Source organism: Mobula hypostoma, chromosome 6, assembly GCF_963921235.1.
Source record: "Mobula hypostoma chromosome 6, sMobHyp1.1, whole genome shotgun sequence".
Classification (NCBI taxonomy): domain Eukaryota; kingdom Metazoa; phylum Chordata; class Chondrichthyes; order Myliobatiformes; family Myliobatidae; genus Mobula; species Mobula hypostoma.
Window position 1 is genome coordinate 28,901,109 of NC_086102.1, and position 17,318 is coordinate 28,918,426.

The 17,318-nt window shown below is 40.3% G+C and overlaps 1 protein-coding gene across 3 annotated transcripts in view; it reads right to left on the reverse strand.

The window, feature by feature from the left end:
* Positions 1 to 3,378: 3,378 nt before the first annotated feature.
* urb1 (URB1 ribosome biogenesis homolog) overlaps positions 3,379 to 17,318 on the reverse strand; it is a 121,435-nt gene continuing 107,495 nt past the window's right edge. For 2 of the 3 annotated variants that reach the window (XM_063050486.1, XM_063050485.1), the window contains 6 exons: positions 16,378 to 16,521; positions 16,122 to 16,231; positions 13,450 to 13,605; positions 12,216 to 12,457; positions 8,820 to 9,404; positions 3,379 to 3,775 (listed from right to left, as the gene is read on the reverse strand). In XM_063050486.1, coding sequence (XP_062906556.1) covers positions 3,567 to 3,775; positions 8,820 to 9,404; positions 12,216 to 12,457; positions 13,450 to 13,605; positions 16,122 to 16,231; positions 16,378 to 16,521 — 1,446 coding nt within the window. In that variant the 3' untranslated portion in view covers positions 3,379 to 3,566. The remainder of the gene's footprint in view (positions 3,776 to 8,819; positions 9,405 to 12,215; positions 12,458 to 13,449; positions 13,606 to 16,121; positions 16,232 to 16,377; positions 16,522 to 17,318) is intronic. The other variant, XM_063050487.1, reaches the window with a different exon arrangement.

Sequence of the window (17,318 nt, forward strand, 5' to 3'; positions counted from 1 at the left end):
ATAAATAAAAAGCTTATCACAGTAGTTTTATGAAGAATCAAATTAAAGCGGCTAGGTGTGAGGAGGTTAGTTCACAACAGAGGGATGGGAACCAGTGCAGAGAGACAGAGGAGTGTAAAGTGAGCGTAGAAGCAAAAAGTACAAAGGGGAAAAGTAAAAGTGGCAGGCCGACAAATCCAGGGCAAGCATTAAAAAGGGCTAAGAGAGTTGTAAAAGAGCGCCTGAAGGCTTTATGTGTCAATGCAAGGAGCATTCGTAATAAGGTGGATGAATTGAAAGTGCAGATTGTTATTAATGATTATGATATAGTTGGGATCACAGAGACATGGCTCCAGGGTGACCAGGGATGGGAGCTCAACGTTCAGGGATATTCAATATTCAGGAGGGATAGACACGAAGGAAGGGGAGGTGGGGTGGCGTTGCTGGTTAAAAAAGAGATTACCGCAATAGAAAGGAAGGACATAAGCCGGGAAGATGTGGAATCGATATGGGTAGAGCTGCGTAACACTAAGGGGCAGAAGACGCTGCTGGGAGTTGTGTACAGGCCACCTAACAGTAGTAGTGAGGTCGGAGATGGTATTAAACAGGAAATTAGAAATGTGTGCAATAAAGGAACAGCAGTTATAATGGGTGACTTCAATCTACATGTAGACTGGGTGAACCAAATTGGTAAAGGTGCTGAGGAAGAGGATTTCTTGGAATGTATGCGGGATGGTTTTTTGAACCAACATGTCGAGGAACCGACTAGAGAGCAGGCTATTCTGGACTGGGTTTTGAGCAATGAGGAAGGGTTAATTAGCGATCTTGTCGTGAGAGGCCCCTTGGGTAAGAGTGACCATAATATGGTGGAATTCTTCATTAACATGGAGAGTGACGTAGTTAATTCAGAAACAAAGGTTCTGAACTTAAAGAGGGGTAACTTTGAAGGTATGAGACATGAATTAGCTAAGATAGACTGGCAAATGACACTTCAAGGATTGACGGTGGATATGCAATGGCAGGCATTTAAAGGTTGCATGGATGAACTACAACAATTGTTCATCCCAGTTTGGCAAAAGAATAAATCAAGGAAGGTAGTGCACCCGTGGCTGACAAGAGAAATTAGGGATAGTATCAATTCCAAAGAAGTAGCATACAAATTAGCCAGAGAAAGTGGCTCACCTGAGGACTGGGAGAAATTCAGAGTTCAGCAGAGGAGGACAAAGGGCTTAATTAGGAAGGGGAAAAAAGATTATGAGAGAAAACTGGCAGAGAACATAAAAACGGACTGTAAAAGCTTTTATAGATATGTAAAAAGGAAAAGACTGATAAAGACAAATGTAGGTCCCCTGCAAACAGAAACAGGTGAATTGATTATGGGGAGCAAGGACATGGCAGACCAATTGAATAATTACTTTGGTTCTGTCTTCACTAAGGAGGACATAAATAATCTTCCAGAAATAGTAAGGGACAGAGGGTCCAGTGAGATGGAGGAACTGAGCGAAATACATGTTAGTAGGGAAGTGGTGTTAGGTAAATTGAAGGGATTGAAGGCAGATAAATCCCCAGGGCCAGATGGTCTGCATCCCAGAGTGCTTAAGGAAGTGGCCCAAGAAATAGTGGATGCATTAGTGATAATTTTTCAAAACTCGTTAGATTCTGGACTAGTTCCTGAGGATTGGAGGGTGGCTAATGTAACCCCACTTTTTAAAAAAGGAGGGAGAGAGAAACCGGGGAATTATAGGCCGGTTAGCCTAACGTCGGTGGTGGGGAAACTGCTGGAGTCAGTTATCAAGGATGTGATAACAGCACATTTGGAAAGCGGTGAAATGATCGGACAAAGTCAGCATGGATTTGTGAAAGGAAAATCATGTCTGACGAATCTCATAGAATTTTTTGAGGATGTAACTAGTAGAGTGGATAGGGGAGAACCAGTGGATGTGGTATATTTGGATTTTCAAAAGGCTTTTGACAAGGTCCCACACAGGAGATTAGTGTGCAAACTTAAAGCACATGGTATTGGGGGTAAGGTATTGGTGTGGGTGGAGAATTGGTTAGCAGACAGGAAGCAAAGAGTGGGAATAAACGGGACCTTTTCAGAATGGCAGGCGGTGACTAGTGGGGTACCGCAAGGCTCAGTGCTGGGACCCCAGTTGTTTACAATATATATTAATGACTTGGATGAGGGAATTAAATGCAGCATCTCCAAGTTTGCGGATGACACGAAGCTGGGTGGCAGTGTTAGCAGTGAGGAGGATGCTAAGAGGATGCAGGGTGACTTGGATAGGTTGGGTGAGTGGGCAAACTCATGGCAGATGCAATTTAATGTGGATAAATGTGAAGTTATCCACTTTGGTGGCAAAAATAGGAAAACAGATTATTATCTGAATGGTGGCCGATTAGGAAAAGGGGAGGTGCAACGAGACCTGGGTGTCATTATACACCAGTCATTGAAAGTGGGCATGCAGGTACAGCAGGCGGTGAAAAAGGCGAACGGTATGCTGGCATTTATAGCGAGAGGATTCGAGTACAGGAGCAGGGAGGTACTACTGCAGTTGTACAAGGCCTTGGTGAGACCACACCTGGAGTATTGTGTGCAGTTTTGGTCCCCTAATCTGAGGAAAGACATCCTTGCCATAGAGGGAGTACAAAGAAGGTTCACCAGATTGATTCCTGGGATGGCAGGTCTTTCATATGAAGAAAGACTGGATGAACTGGGCTTGTACTCGTTGGAATTTAGAAGATTGAGGGGGGATCTGATTGAAACGTATAAGATCCTAAAGGGATTGGACAGGCTAGATGCGGGAAGATTGTTCCCGATGTTGGGGAGGTCTAGAACGAGGGGTCACAGTTTGAGGATAGAGGGGAAGCCTTTTAGGACCGAGGTTAGGAAAAACTTCTTCACACAGAGAGTGGTGAATCTGTGGAATTCTCTGCCACAGCAAACTGTTGAGGCCAGTTCATTAGCTATGTTTAAAAGGAAGTTAGATATGGCCCTTGTGGCTACAGGGGTCACGGGGTATGGAGGGAAGGCTGGGTTCTGAGTTGGATGATCAGCCATGATCATAATAAATGGCGGTGCAGGCTCGAAGGGCCGAATGGCCTACTCCTGCACCTATTTTCTATGTTTCTATGTTTCTATGTGATATAAATGTAGTTTTAAAGTGTTCTTTTAATGTAGTATTATTTAAAGAAATGCTCTCTTCAACTGTAAGTTATATAGGTGATGGAAATTTAAAATAAGACTAAAATGGCCCCAGTCAAAACTGCAGATGTCTCATTGATTTCCTGAAGCATCAAATGAAAAATCTGAAACCATAATATTTATAAATCATAATAAATGTTAGTATAATGTTGTTTAACTTTTCATTTGCAAAGTAACTAGTATTTATACAGTAATAATTTATTTAAAACATTTAATAAAAATAATTTTTTAAAAAGCATCTTCAATGCTGACAGATTAGTATCCAAAATAACACACATCTTGACAATGCTGAAAATATTCAATTACATGACCATACATTTTCCAACCTTTTAACAAAATAAAATGTGAATTTGAAAGTGTAACTAAAGAGGTAGTTTTCTGACTATAGCCTTTCAGTAAGGAAATGGATGTCTCGACAGAGAGATACAAGAGCATCAGTCGGCTTCTGGTTTTCTTTTGGATTCCTGTCAAGTCGTTGTGTTACTTCAGTGGCTTCTAGGATCAAGGCTACATGAGATGGTAAGAGCTGAGGATTCTGACCTCCAAGCCACAAATCCCACAAGTAGTCAGACAGAAGAGCCAGTGCTGCGGCTGTAAGAAAACATAGAATTAGCATAAGAATGTCCATGGCAAATGAAACAACAATTCACTTTTTACACAGGATAATTCTGTCATTTTGTGGTATGTGTTATCTTCCTGCGGAGGTGCACATTTTTTTTCATTTTCTCTTATTCCTATTGAGCCAAGAAAACGCCATAACTGAGAGAGTGGTTTATGTCCTTTCTCAATAGTGCTCATACTCAGATTTCATCTGTACCTACCTCCATTATCTAATCCAGCTCTCTCAGCCTCTTGGACCATTTCAAACAAACATTCTTTATATTTTCTTCAGCTGCTTAGCAAATTCAAGAAGGACCGTCCTAAGGAACTTCACTTTCATCTTTTGTTAAAGGGGCTCAAAATTTCCCACTTTGACTAAGCTCCTTCTCAATTGTCCTAAGGATTCCTTGCAAAATGTTTGATTATGCTCCTATGGAACTCTTTAGTGTATTTGCATCACACAAAAATAATGTCTTTCTAGTAGGTGCCTGCAAAGATGTATTCAAAATCAAGTCATCTGATTTACTGCTCTTTTTTGTATGCAACACTGCAGAGATTAGGGGTTTCCTTATGGTTATCATCGCTGGGGGTGGGTAGGGGAGGGGGAGAGAAGTGGGGATAAGCTCCCAGCACCTCTTAAATGCTTCCAGTGGCATGTGTCTCAAATGACCAAGTCCAATTCCTGTCCTTCATGTGTACCAGAACTACTAAGCCCAGCAGAACAGTTTCTGCTAGCAGAAGGGGCATAGGACGATTACTGGCGCCTTCAAACCAGTCGCTTTGGGGAGATGGGGCCCATCAGCCATGGCTGGCAGCTCATCTAGGAGAAGGAAAACTCTGATCTCAAACCTTCACTGCCTTGTGGTCGTACCCACTCATGAGGAAGGCTTGGTGAATAAACCACGAGGAAAAATACGAAGCTGGAGCCCCTATGACAGCACTACGTTGTGTTCGACAATGACTGGCAACTCCTACGATGCCACTGGTGCTGAACTGTATTGGTCTTCGCTGTTCCTTTGGATGCATCAGCTGTGTGGAGAGGGGTGCCTGCTGCATGGGCTACTGCTTGCTTTCTGTATTGTACTTTCCTGGCTTGTGTATCAAATGCGGAGAGGTAGGATGCAATAGCTGGAGCAGACCTCAGCCAATGGAGGCCCTATATACAGTTTGGGGACGCACCCTCTGGTGATGTGTAAGGCCACCATATCCAACTGTTTGGTTTAAGTTAATGAAACTTTATTTAAATTCACATGTAGTATTCTGTTTCTGGTAAGCATATATTTATGCAAAAAGAAACCACATAAAAAGAAATAATTGTCTGATGAATCTCGCAACGTGAAAATTAAACTGACTTTATAGCTGTGTACAGGAAATTGCATTAAACAATCTTGAAAATGGAAGCACTGATGTGATTACGCTGCTGGCCAGCTTGCGGTTCCATGGAAAACGGCTGGTTAGCTACAGTGGGTGCTGACTTCCACAGCTGTGCGCTGACTAGCAGACGTCAGGAATCAGCTGGAGGTGAGAGGTCACGTATCTGATCCCCACTCTGCCACTGGACTCAGTACTGATTTCCGCAGCGAGCACATCCTGGGCTGAGGTGCTGAGTACACTTTAGTTTCTGCTCCTTGGCTTAATGGCAGGGATGACTGGTGAATGCAGGCTGATTGAAAAGCTAGGTTCAGGAGTGGTTCGTTTTATATCACTCTCATTTCACAATTCTGGCACTTTTAATTAATTTATAGTGTATGACATAGTTAAGTATATTTATTATGTCTAATTACTTTTCAAAAGTATTTAAAATGTATTCAGTCGTCAGGACGTAAAGGCAATTCAAAAGCAGCAAGCTGCCAAAAGGTTGCAACGCTGACTTCAAAGCAAGACTTTTGGATTCCCACTGGATGGTTGTGGCAGTGAAACCCTCAGGAAATTTTGACCAGCAGTGCTGCAAGGTATACAGTTCCAGGGATACCATGGGTAGCAAGCCAGATTGAGCACAATTCAGACTCCTAATACTCAATGAGCAAGGAACAGAAAACTCTCATAATATTGGGTGCAAAAGCTGTATTAAATATAAATTATAAGTGATAGAACATTAAAAAATACTTTATTGAGGAAACATGGTTGTGAAAACTGTATGTGAAAATAAGCTCCTGAATTTGAAATTTTTGATGATTTACCAGAGTTTAGAGCAATCAGGAATTAAAACTGGGTATATAACATTGATTCCTACACTTAGTATATTAATTTTTTTACATGAAGAATTTAATTTCCTGTGATAACAAATTAACATGTTAACACGTCTGTGAACAATTTTAGTGTACAATTCAAATCGAGTTAACAAGGCACATTACCACAGGAAATTAAATGCATTCAAGCATGGTTTAAAACAATCAGATGTTATCAATAGCATCTATTAATACTGTACCATCATAATTTATGAGAGCAGACATGTCATTGTCTGAAAGTCAAGGAAGTGTAAATCAGAGTTTTAAAAAAGCAGAAAAGGGGATGATTGATGAATTTGTAGATGAATTCCAAGGATGCGTACTTATCTCACTGGTCTACTCGGTCTACGCTCATGACTTTCTGACTAGGTGCAGCTCAAACAGCATTACTACACCAATGGCAGCACTTTCCTTCTCAGAATCTCAGTTGGTGACAGGGAGATGTGCAGGACTGAGATAGATCAGGTGGTTGAGTAGTGTTGTTAACAACAGCCTTGTACACGTCAGCAAGATCAAGGAATTGATTATGGACTTCAGGAAAGGGACGTTGGGAGAACAGACACCAGTCCTCATTGAGAAGTCAGCAGTGGAAAGGGTGAAAAGCCTCAAGTTTCTGGGCATCAGCATTGTGGAGGATCTCTTCTAGGCTCAACACACTGATGTCATCACAAAGCCAGATGCTAGTGGCTTTACTTTATTATGAATATGAGGAGATTTATTATATCACCAAAGACTCTTGTAAATTTCTACATTTGAATGTTGGAGAATCATCTGACTGGCTGAATCACCACTTGGTATGGAACCTCCAATGCCTGCAGAGGGTAGTCCACTCAGCCAGTTTCACCATGAGCACAACCCTCTCCAACACTGATAGTGCCTCAAGAAAGCGGAGCCCATCATTAAGGCCAATTTATACTTCTGCGTCGAATCTATGCCGTAGGTATAGCCATGTACCCTACGCCGTAGGCTGACGCGCACCTCCCCAAAAATGTAACTACACGTCGCGGTGATGCAGACTGCAACAACTGCGATTGGTCCGCTTGATAGCATCGCATTTCCGGTTGCTTCTTCGCATCAAATCTACCTGCCGACATCTGAAAATATTTGAAATGCATTTCCTCATCCATGTCTCTCAGTGGCCAAACAAGCACAGAAAATTCACTCTCCTTCTGCCTCAATCCGTTCAATGGTCGTACACACCATCTCCTCCGATGTCTTCTCTCTTTTCTGCATTGCAGTAATTTCAGTAAAAGTAACTCTTAGTCAACATTAGCTCCAACTCCATGATGCACTCCGTTTCAGTCGCCATTGAAGTACACAAAGAAACTCAACACAGTGGCATAGAAACACCACCGCCAACTAGTGCTTTGGCGGTGAATTGCAGAGCGATGCAGACACACCAACGCACAAGTATAAATGCTAACAAAGGCGTAGGCCACTTGTGTAAGCTACGGCGTAGAGCCTACGTGGAAGAACAAATCAGCCTTTAAAGACCCTCACCAGCTGGGACAAGCCCGCATTGTGTACAAGAGCCTGAAAACCCCAGATTCAATGTTTGGGAACACTTCGTCTTGTCCACCATCAGATTTCTGAACGGTCCAAGAACACTATATTATTTGTCTTTTCTTTATTTCTGTAACTGACAGAAATGTTTATGTCGTCCACTGTGTTTCTGCCACAAAACAACATATTTCATGATATATCTCAGTGGTAATAAATCTTATACTGGTTCTAAAAATCCATCAGGTTGAATTCATGAATCAGTAGAAATATTGGTATTATTCTCTGGAAATAATGACTTAAGTTTAAAAGCCAAATCTTACTGAATCATTATTAGCCAGATCCACTTCAGATGTTAGTAAGCTCACATTCCACCTGGGTAGTCCACAAGCCAAAGGAATAAACATAGAATTTTTAAAATTTTAGGTAAGTCTCATCTTTAGTGCATTTTTTCCCACCTCTCTCTCTTCTTCCAGTTCTTCTCCAGTCGTCCCATTTCTATCCCCTTTTCCATGTCACCATCTAGTCTCCTATTACTCATTTAGACAATAGACAATAGGTGCAGGAGTAGGCCATTCGGCCCTTCGAGCCAGCACCACCATTCACTGTGATCATGGCTGATCATCCACAATCAGTACCCCGTTCCTGCCTTCTCCCCATATCCCTTGACTCCGCTATCATTAAGAGCACTATCTAACTCTTTCTTGAAACCATCCAGAGAATTAGCCTCCACTGCCTTCTGAGGCAGAGCATTCCACAGATCCACAACTCTCTGGGTGAAAAAGTTTTTTCTCAACTCCGTTCTAAATGGCCTACCCCTTATTCTCAAATTCTGGCGCTCTCCATCCCTCTCCTGGTTCCATCTGCCCTTCTCTTCTCTTATGGCTTTCATTACCACTTTACTGACTTGGCAGATTCCAGCTTATCACCCTCCTAGGTGTCTCTATCATCCCCTTCCCTCTATCATCACCTGGCTCCATTTATATCTACCTGCCTCTGTCTTCTAACACCACCACCTCTCTTTGCCAACTCCCCACTACAGCCCTGACTCATTCGGACTGTCATCCTTTGGCACTCCTTGGTCCACTGGCCCCTGTCGCACCACTTTCTCTCTCCTCTTCAAAATTATCTTCCCATTCCATCCTTCGTCATGACGTATTGGTCCACTTCCCCAGGAGGAGCTGCTCAACCCACTGAACTCCTCCAGCAGGTAGTTTGTTGCTCCACTTCAAGTTTTGCTTCTTTCAGCTAGGTGGTCGGTGGAAATTTTGTCTTTAACAAACGCTGATGAAAAATAATATATTTACCTTTTCTTTCATGATCCTGGCCTTTCAGTGCAGGAAGACAGACTGCCTTGATGACACTCTTGTATATATTGCTGTCTGCCAATCCTCGAATCTCCAGCAGCTGAAACATGATACAGGTGAAGAGGTGAAAATGGTTCCCTGTCAAGTCATCTCCATTTACACTGTTAGTAATTTTACTATAAAACTGTAGTAGGTGACGCCGTAAAATACTGTCTTTCAAAAGTTCTTGAGTCACAGCAGCATGTGGCAGGAGATTTCTCTGAAGCCATACCAATAATGAGAAAGTTTGTGGATCACTAATAGGATTTTCAAGTGCTGACTTTATCACCCATCGAGCTACAACAAATAAGGTTGCTTTAACAGCACTGTCTTCTTCCTCTTCGCTTTCTTGGGGGTCAGTGGTTTTACTGGGGAGTTCTGCATCCCAGTTAATGAATATAGACCTCAAAGAAATTCTGCATTCCTCTAAACAAGATTCATCTGCTTCATTTTCAGCATCGTCTTGCATCTCCTCTCTCTTTTTTCTGCCACTCCGAGTTGCTCCCCAACCAAATCCTTTAGCTTTGTTCTTCTCTTTAATAACTTCTGTAAAGAATCATATCAAAGGCGAAATCAGTAATAGTATAAAGGACACAATTTAAATGGAGTCAGGTAACCTCTCATTCAGATTTAGGGTTATTAATCATCCAAATCAGTTAATGTTTTATCTTGTCTCTAATGGCTTAAATAATTTAATAACTCCTTTATTTTTAAGTACAAGACTTTAAGACCATAGAACAGTACAGTACACACCCTTCAGCCCATGATGTTGTGCCGACTCTTTAATCTACTCCAAAGATCAATCTAACCCTTCCCTCTAACAGAGCCCTCCAATTTTTTCCATCCATATACCAATCTTTGAAAAACAAATCAGTTATTATGATGTGAAGACAGATGTAATGCTGTACTTCTTGTTGGGTATACTTCAGTCACTGGAAAAAAAATGACAACCTAAGTATAAAAGATATTGAGTAGCAGTGCAAGAAGACAGGCACTCCAGCCCACTATTAAGGACCAATTTATACTTATTCCATTTCAATTTTCACACACCATCATCCAAGATTCTATCACTCACTCATACACTTCAGGCAATTTACAATGAACCATTAACTTATCAATTCTGCACTGGGATGTGGAAAGAAACTGCAGCAGCTAGAGTAAATCCACAGAGTCATAGGGAGAATGACCAAACTCCATACAGGTAGTCACACCAGAGGTTGGGATTGAACCCAGGTTGCTGGAGCTGCCTGACAGCAAGACAGCAATTCAATCTGGTGCACCATTGTGCAATCCTGCGCCAGCAGATAATTTATAATTTGTCATTTCATTAAAATTGTCTGATTTTTATGGCCTCGCCTGAAGAACTTCTTTAAATGTAAGAAGTAAATATATCGAGTTAGATGTGCTATCGAACAAGCCTAAAAACCTAAACTTTGCAAATAATGAAAGTATCTCTATTTATTCACTGTGGCCTCATCTTAAATAAAGCTTCTTGCATTTACATCTTCTGCTAAATGGAACAGTTTGTTTTTGGGGCCATATGGAAATAACGTATAGCAGATGCTGGAAATTTGAGTAAAGACAGAAAATACAAGAAATCCCCAGCTGGTCAGAAAGCATGGGGAAACTGAGTTAATGTTTCAAGTCTATTATCTTTCATGAGAACTAACCCCAGGGAAAAAGGATCTAGTGGTTTCCCAGCATATATGATGAATAAACTCTTCTCGGGCTTCCAGCCGGGTACAGGTATCGATTTTAACTCACATTTTGATACCAACTCTGTTATCTTCATCAGGGATGATGCCTGGGCATTCTAGTCCGGTGGTACTTATACCCCAGTTGTCCATCCCTCCTGACTGGTTAGGCCTCATCTACTCAGGTTTCCGCTATCCTACCTTGTTTACAATCGAATTCCAGTTCTTACTTAGAGTGATACCTTTGCCTTTGTTAAAATTATTTTCCTCTAGTTTTACTTCAATGGCTTCCTTCACCAGGTGGTTCCAAAAGCCATTGGTGCGGCACAGTAGTTTTGTGCCATCAAAGTCAATCCTATGAATTAACCCCGGAGCTTTGCTTTGAAACACTATTTCATTTCCACTTATTCTATCCTGCCACTAACAGATTTGGATATTTATTTCCAACTTCAAATGTCTTCAATGTAGTTCATGTACAGTTCTGTGCAAAAGTCTTGGGTACATACATTTAGCTAGGGTGCCAAGACTTTTGCACAGTACTGTATATTATGTCTTTCCAGTTACCAAATAATACTTAATACTACAAGTACAAAGCTAAGTACTCTTATTTTGGTTTCCCAGCCACCTTCCCATTTTGACCAGTATAGAGTACTGTGCAAAAGTTTTAGGGACATGTACAGTATATTGCAAGGGTGCCTAAGACTTTTGCACAGTATTCTATATTGGTCAAAATAGGAAAAGTACTGTAAATTGGGTGATTATGTATAGCCTCATCACTGGCATCAGTGTACAGATAAGAACTATCAATCTTTCTATATTTACAATAGGATCATAACTAAAGCAAATAAAAATTATATATATTTTTTGTAAGTTCTCTGTGTTATATTGGCCATCAACCTGAGATGCTTTAAATGTTGATGCATGGAACTTGCTTTACCCCAGTAAAGACAACTTGGATCTAAGTAATGGTTGCAAGATTAGCAGCCTTTCACTGAAAATCCCACAAAACTGCAAGGTGATCTTTACTGGCTTTATTGGTGTGAATGTCAGACCACCTGGTTGAAGTACTGTTGCCGGAGGGCAAAACAGTGAGAAGTGTCTGCGGCACAATTTCTCTTAACACCAGAAAATTAAAAAAAAGAATCAAATGCAAAACACTTTTCAAAACAACATAACCAGTAGAATGATTAATCTCTTGATGAAAAGCCAACATTTTCTACAGACTTTCAGAGAGTTTACTTCTCAGTACATGAACATCCCTGGCAATGCCAGCAGTGGGAAGGTTGTGATGAGCTTCAGTTATAATAGACAATGTTAGGCCAATTTATAGAACAGTTCAAATTCAACCCGATTGCTGTAGGTCTGGAGTCAGACCTAGTAAGGGATGATGTTAGTGAACATGATCCCTTTTTCAGCAAACTAGTAGTTTCTTAAAGATTATTTTCAAGATTAATTCTCTTAAAAATTCTTATATTTAATGTTTGAATTGAAAACATAGAGTTATCTATGTCAGATTTGGCCCTACCTTTTGCTAGTCTAGGTATTTACTAACTTGACCACTACACTATTATTGAGTCCATGGTTGCCAAAAATGAATATGAAAAATATTATTTTTATATTAAAACTAAACGATAATAAGCCATAAGGAAAAGTATAAACTTACTCTGCAATTCCTTAACATTATATTTGTGAGCCAGATTTTGTAAGGATTCCTGCACATGGGACTCCTTTCCTACAACACTCCACTTATGTAACAATAACAAGACCTCTGTGTAAGACAGAACTTTTTCATTTAGAACAATCCACCCTTTCTCCTTGTAGTCATCAAAAGCATCACATCGATGTTGCAGAACAGAACTCAATGTTTGCAGAAATTTTGACAATGTTCTGTTCTCCATCTTTATCCTGCCAAAAGAAATACACGTTGGTGAATTAGTTTAATACAGTACGTAGAAATGTATAAATAGCCTGTTTTTTCCAATGTGTGACATTCTGGATGGAGTACGGTTATAATCTACCTCTGAAGATTTTCTGAACTTAGAAATCTTTTAACTGAGCACAGTTGTGAGGAACAGGTGTCCCACCATCAAAATAACCACAGTCTGCCCTGTCACCTGGACAAATTTTAACAAATAACTTAGGAGACAGCTGTCAGAATCAGAATCAGGTTTATTATCACCAGCATGTGACATGAAATTTGTTAACTTAGCAGCAGCAGTTCAATGCAATGCATAATATAGAAGAGAAAAATAAAGTAAAATAATAATAAGTAAATCAATTAGTGTATATGTATATTGAATAGATTAGAAAATGTGTAAAGAAAGAAATACTGTATATTAAAAAAAGTGAGGTAGTGCCCAAGGTTTCAATGTCCATTAAGGAATCGAATGACAGAGGGGAAGAAGCTGTTCCTGAATCGCTGAGTGTGTGCCTTCAGGCTTCTGTACCTCCTACTTGATGGTAACAGTGAGAAAAGGGCATGTCCTGGGTGCTGGAGGATCTTAATAATGGTCTCCATTTGCCCTTATTTTCTTCCATTTAGCAAACACACATGAAGACTAGGTTTGCATGTTGATGGCATACTGAAGGAGCACCTGTCAGAGATGCTGCATCTGGACATGACGTTACACGAAATTAGAACATAGAACACATTCTACATGAAATATGAAGATTCCATTTTATTACTCATGAATAACAGGAAGCATTCTTGAATAATGGCAAAATGCACCTCTCAAATCAACTCACTTTAAAATAGGTTGATTGTTTATTCATTATATGATTATTTCTTAGATTTTATTGTATAACACAATGTTTTGAAATATTTCAGCAAGCCAAGCAGTGGGTAAACCCAAACATTATGTCAGTAAGAGAAAGCTTTCAGAATTCATATTTCTTACCAGATATGTTGTATCAGAAGAGAGAAAACAAACAGAAATTCATTTATCAGTGGTAAAGGTAGAAACTTCTGAGTCGTTTCTTTGTTTCCCAGGTTAGTGAACCACAAGGTATAGAGGAGTGAAACTAAGTCAGAGAGCAGTCTGTTTTCTAAAGTCCTTTAGAGCAAAGAGATCCAAATCAATTCCAAAAATATATAAAAGACGATTATAATGCAAACTTCACAGATAAATTTAACATATTTAATAAAGTTGGTATTAAAATAATGTAAAGCCATGAGTAAATTACCTTGTAAGCACAGCACATCTCAGAAGGTCCAAGTATATTAGAAACCTAGAAAACCTACAGTACAATACAGGCCCTTCGGCCCACAAAGCTATGCCAAACATGTCCTTACCTTAGAAATTACCTAGGGTTACCCATAGCCCTCTATTTTTCAAAGCTCCAGGTACCTATCCAGGAGTCTCTTAAAAGACCCTATCGTATCCGCCTCCACCACTGCCGCCGGCAGCCCGTTCCACGCACCCACCACATTCTTCGTAAAAAAACTTATTCCTGCCATCTCCTCTGTACCTCCTTCCAAGCACCTTAAAGCTGTGCCCTGTCATGCTGGCCATTTCAGCTCTGGGAAAAAGCCTTTGACTATCCACACGATCAATGCCTCTCATATTATGGGAATTACATTCTCAGAGATGATTTTATAACCTTCCCATTACAAATGATTCTGATATAAAAATGCAACACAGAATTTCACAAAGCAGTATTTTAAAAATGAATCAATTCAACAATTTGCAGCCTGACAATAAATTAATTTTAAAGTATCAAAGTTATACAGGAAGGAAACAGACCCTTTCGTCCAATTATCCAAGCAGACTAAGGTGCCTACCACAGCTAGTCCTACTTGCCTGCATTTGGCCCATATCCCCGGAAACATTTCCTATGCTTTAAAATGTATTTTAAACATTGTAATTGTACCGGCCTCTACCACTTCTGATGGCAGCTTGTTCTTTATACCCACCAACCCTCATGTGGAAAAGCTGCACCTTAGGTCCCTTTTAAATCTTTACTCTCTCACCTTAAATGATCTCTAGTTTTAGACTCCCCTACCCTGGGAAAAAGACCATGACCGTTTACCTTATCTAAGCCATTCATACCTCAGACACCTCTTAAACTCTTATGCTTCAGGGAGAAGTCCCAGCCTATCCAGTCTCTCCTTGTAACTCCACCTCTCCAGACTTGATATCGTCCTATAAATCCCCTATGTACCCTTTCCAGCTTAATGACATCCTTCCTATAGCTAGGATACTCGAACTGCACATATCCAAGTACAGACAAACCAACATTTAGTTTCAGTGCAAACGTGATGTTCCAACTTGTACTCAGTGGTCTGACTGATGAAGGCAAGTATGCCATTTGCCTTCTTTACTAGTCTTTTTAGCTGTGTTGCCACTTTTGGAGAACAATGTACATATATCCCCATAGACCTCTATGTTCTACAACACTCTCCAAGACCCTGTAATTTTTTGGTACCATGGTTCACTTTCCCAAAATACAATACTTTCCCTTTGACTGAGTTAAATCCAATCTTCCACTGACTCATTTTCCCAGTTGATCAATGTCCTGTTGGAATCTTAGATGTCCTTTTTCACTGTCCACTACACCACCAGTGATGGTGCCATCTGCAAACTTAAAAACCTAGTTCTCCCAGATTGTTAATATACAAGACAAATGACAGTGGATCCAGCAGTGATCACTGTGGATCAATGACTGTTATTGGTCTCCAATCTGAAAAGCAACCCTACAATACTAGTCGACTCCTACTACCATGCAAATGCAACATTCATTTGGCTGGCTCACATGTGACCTAACCTTCCAAACCAGCCTACCATGCAGGACCTCGTCAAAGACTTTAGTAAAGTCCACGTAGATAGAGGCTAACACTCTGCCCTCATCAATCTTCTTAGTCACTTCTTCAAATACTCAATCAAATTCAGTGAGGCACAATTTCCCCATACAATGCCATGCTGCCTTCCTTTCCTTTCCAAATGCAGTTAGACCCTGTCTCTCAGAATCCCCTTCAACAATGTTATTTTTCACCAGGCTGTAGTTCCCTAGCTTGTCCGTGCAGTTCTTCTTAAACAATGGCAGAATATTAGCACTCTCCAGTCTTTCAGTAACTCACACATGGATAATGAGGATCCAAGAATCTCAGGAATTTCTTCCTTGGCTTCCCACAATGCTCTAGGATACATTTGGTCAAGTCTTGGGGACCTAACCACCTTAAGACATTTTAAGACTGGCAGCATATCTTTTTCTGTAATTTGTATATGTTTCCAGACAACACTTCTCTTCCCCATGTATCTTGGCCTCATGATCTTATCCATGGTAAATACAGATGAGAAATATTCATTCAAGATCCTGCCCCTCTTCTGTGGCTCCACACATAGATGACCATGTTGATTATAAAGGAGGCATATTCTTTCCCTTGCTAACACTTTGCCCTAACATATTTAATCTCTTGGGATTCTCCTTAACCTTATTTGCCAAAACCCTCTCATATCCTCTACTTGGCTGCCCGATTTCCCTTTTAAGAGTGCTCTGAACTGGATGAAAAACATAGTTGCTAAGTTGGGAAGAGTGCTAAGTTTGCTATTGCTGCAGAGTGTGAACATACCTTCTCTGCAAGATGTGCGATATCCAAGTCAGTAGGTTGTGGTCTCTGATCAGTTGGTATGCTGCTTTTGTAATGTGTGCTGCACGTAACAAAATCTGCATAATCTGATACTTTAAATAAAAGAAACATTAAAATGACTTGAAGTGAGGGATATTTAAACACCAAAGAAAATATAGCAATGATGTCTCATGTGACAACACTTTATGAAGCCAAAATTTCACAGTTATTTTACTTCCAAGTGTAAATAACACCTTACCTCTGTTCTCTCATCACACAATGGACTGTTAAAGAAGCCTAAGAGAACATGGATTATTTTCTGACGGTCGCAAATCTCAAAGCAATGCTTGTCCTTTAAACTATTGACAAGGATGTCGAGGATCCATTCACGTTCAAACTTGTGCTGTAAAAGATCAAAAGGACGGGGTAAAAGATGAAATCAACACACACTTTCCATCATAGAAGTTGAGATATAAGAAGTCATTTGGATCATTGTGATGGGTCAATAGCAATGACACCCCAAATGTGTTAAGCACTGAAACAGGGAACTTCTACCTCACAGGTTTAATATCACTGACATTTGTTGTGAAATTTGTTGTTTGCAGTAGCAGTACAATGCAATACAAAACAAAAATAATGAGGTAATATTCATAGTTTCATTCATGGTCCATTCAGAAATCTGATGGCAGTGTGGATGAAGCTGTTCCTAAAATGTTGAGTGTGTGTCTTCAGCCTCCTGTAGCAATGAGAAGAGGGAATGTTCTGGTCTGATTTTTGACTTGGTTAGTACTTGCCATTCGTCATATGTCATTAATTTTTGCCTCGAATCTCTAATGAAGACAGTGTCTGCATGCCTCCATGTGAAATGGGAAATAAATCTGGAAGCTATTTGTCAAATGTTAATGTATGTATTTCCCAAAGGGACATCCCTGCCAAGCTCAATGCTCTACCCTTTCCAACAGCAATTGCTAAATACGTGCTTCCAGATAGATTGTTACAAGGTGTGAAAACAACACTCTGGATTTATATACTTCCATCCCCCATCAGGAAGGTCTCAAAGCTCTCCGCTTCTTTTTGGATTCCAGACCTAATCAGTTCCTCTCTACCACCACTCTGCTCTGTCTAGCGGAATTAATCCTTACTCTTAATAATTTCTCATTTAGCTCCTCCCACTTTCTCCAAACTAAAGGTGTAGCTATG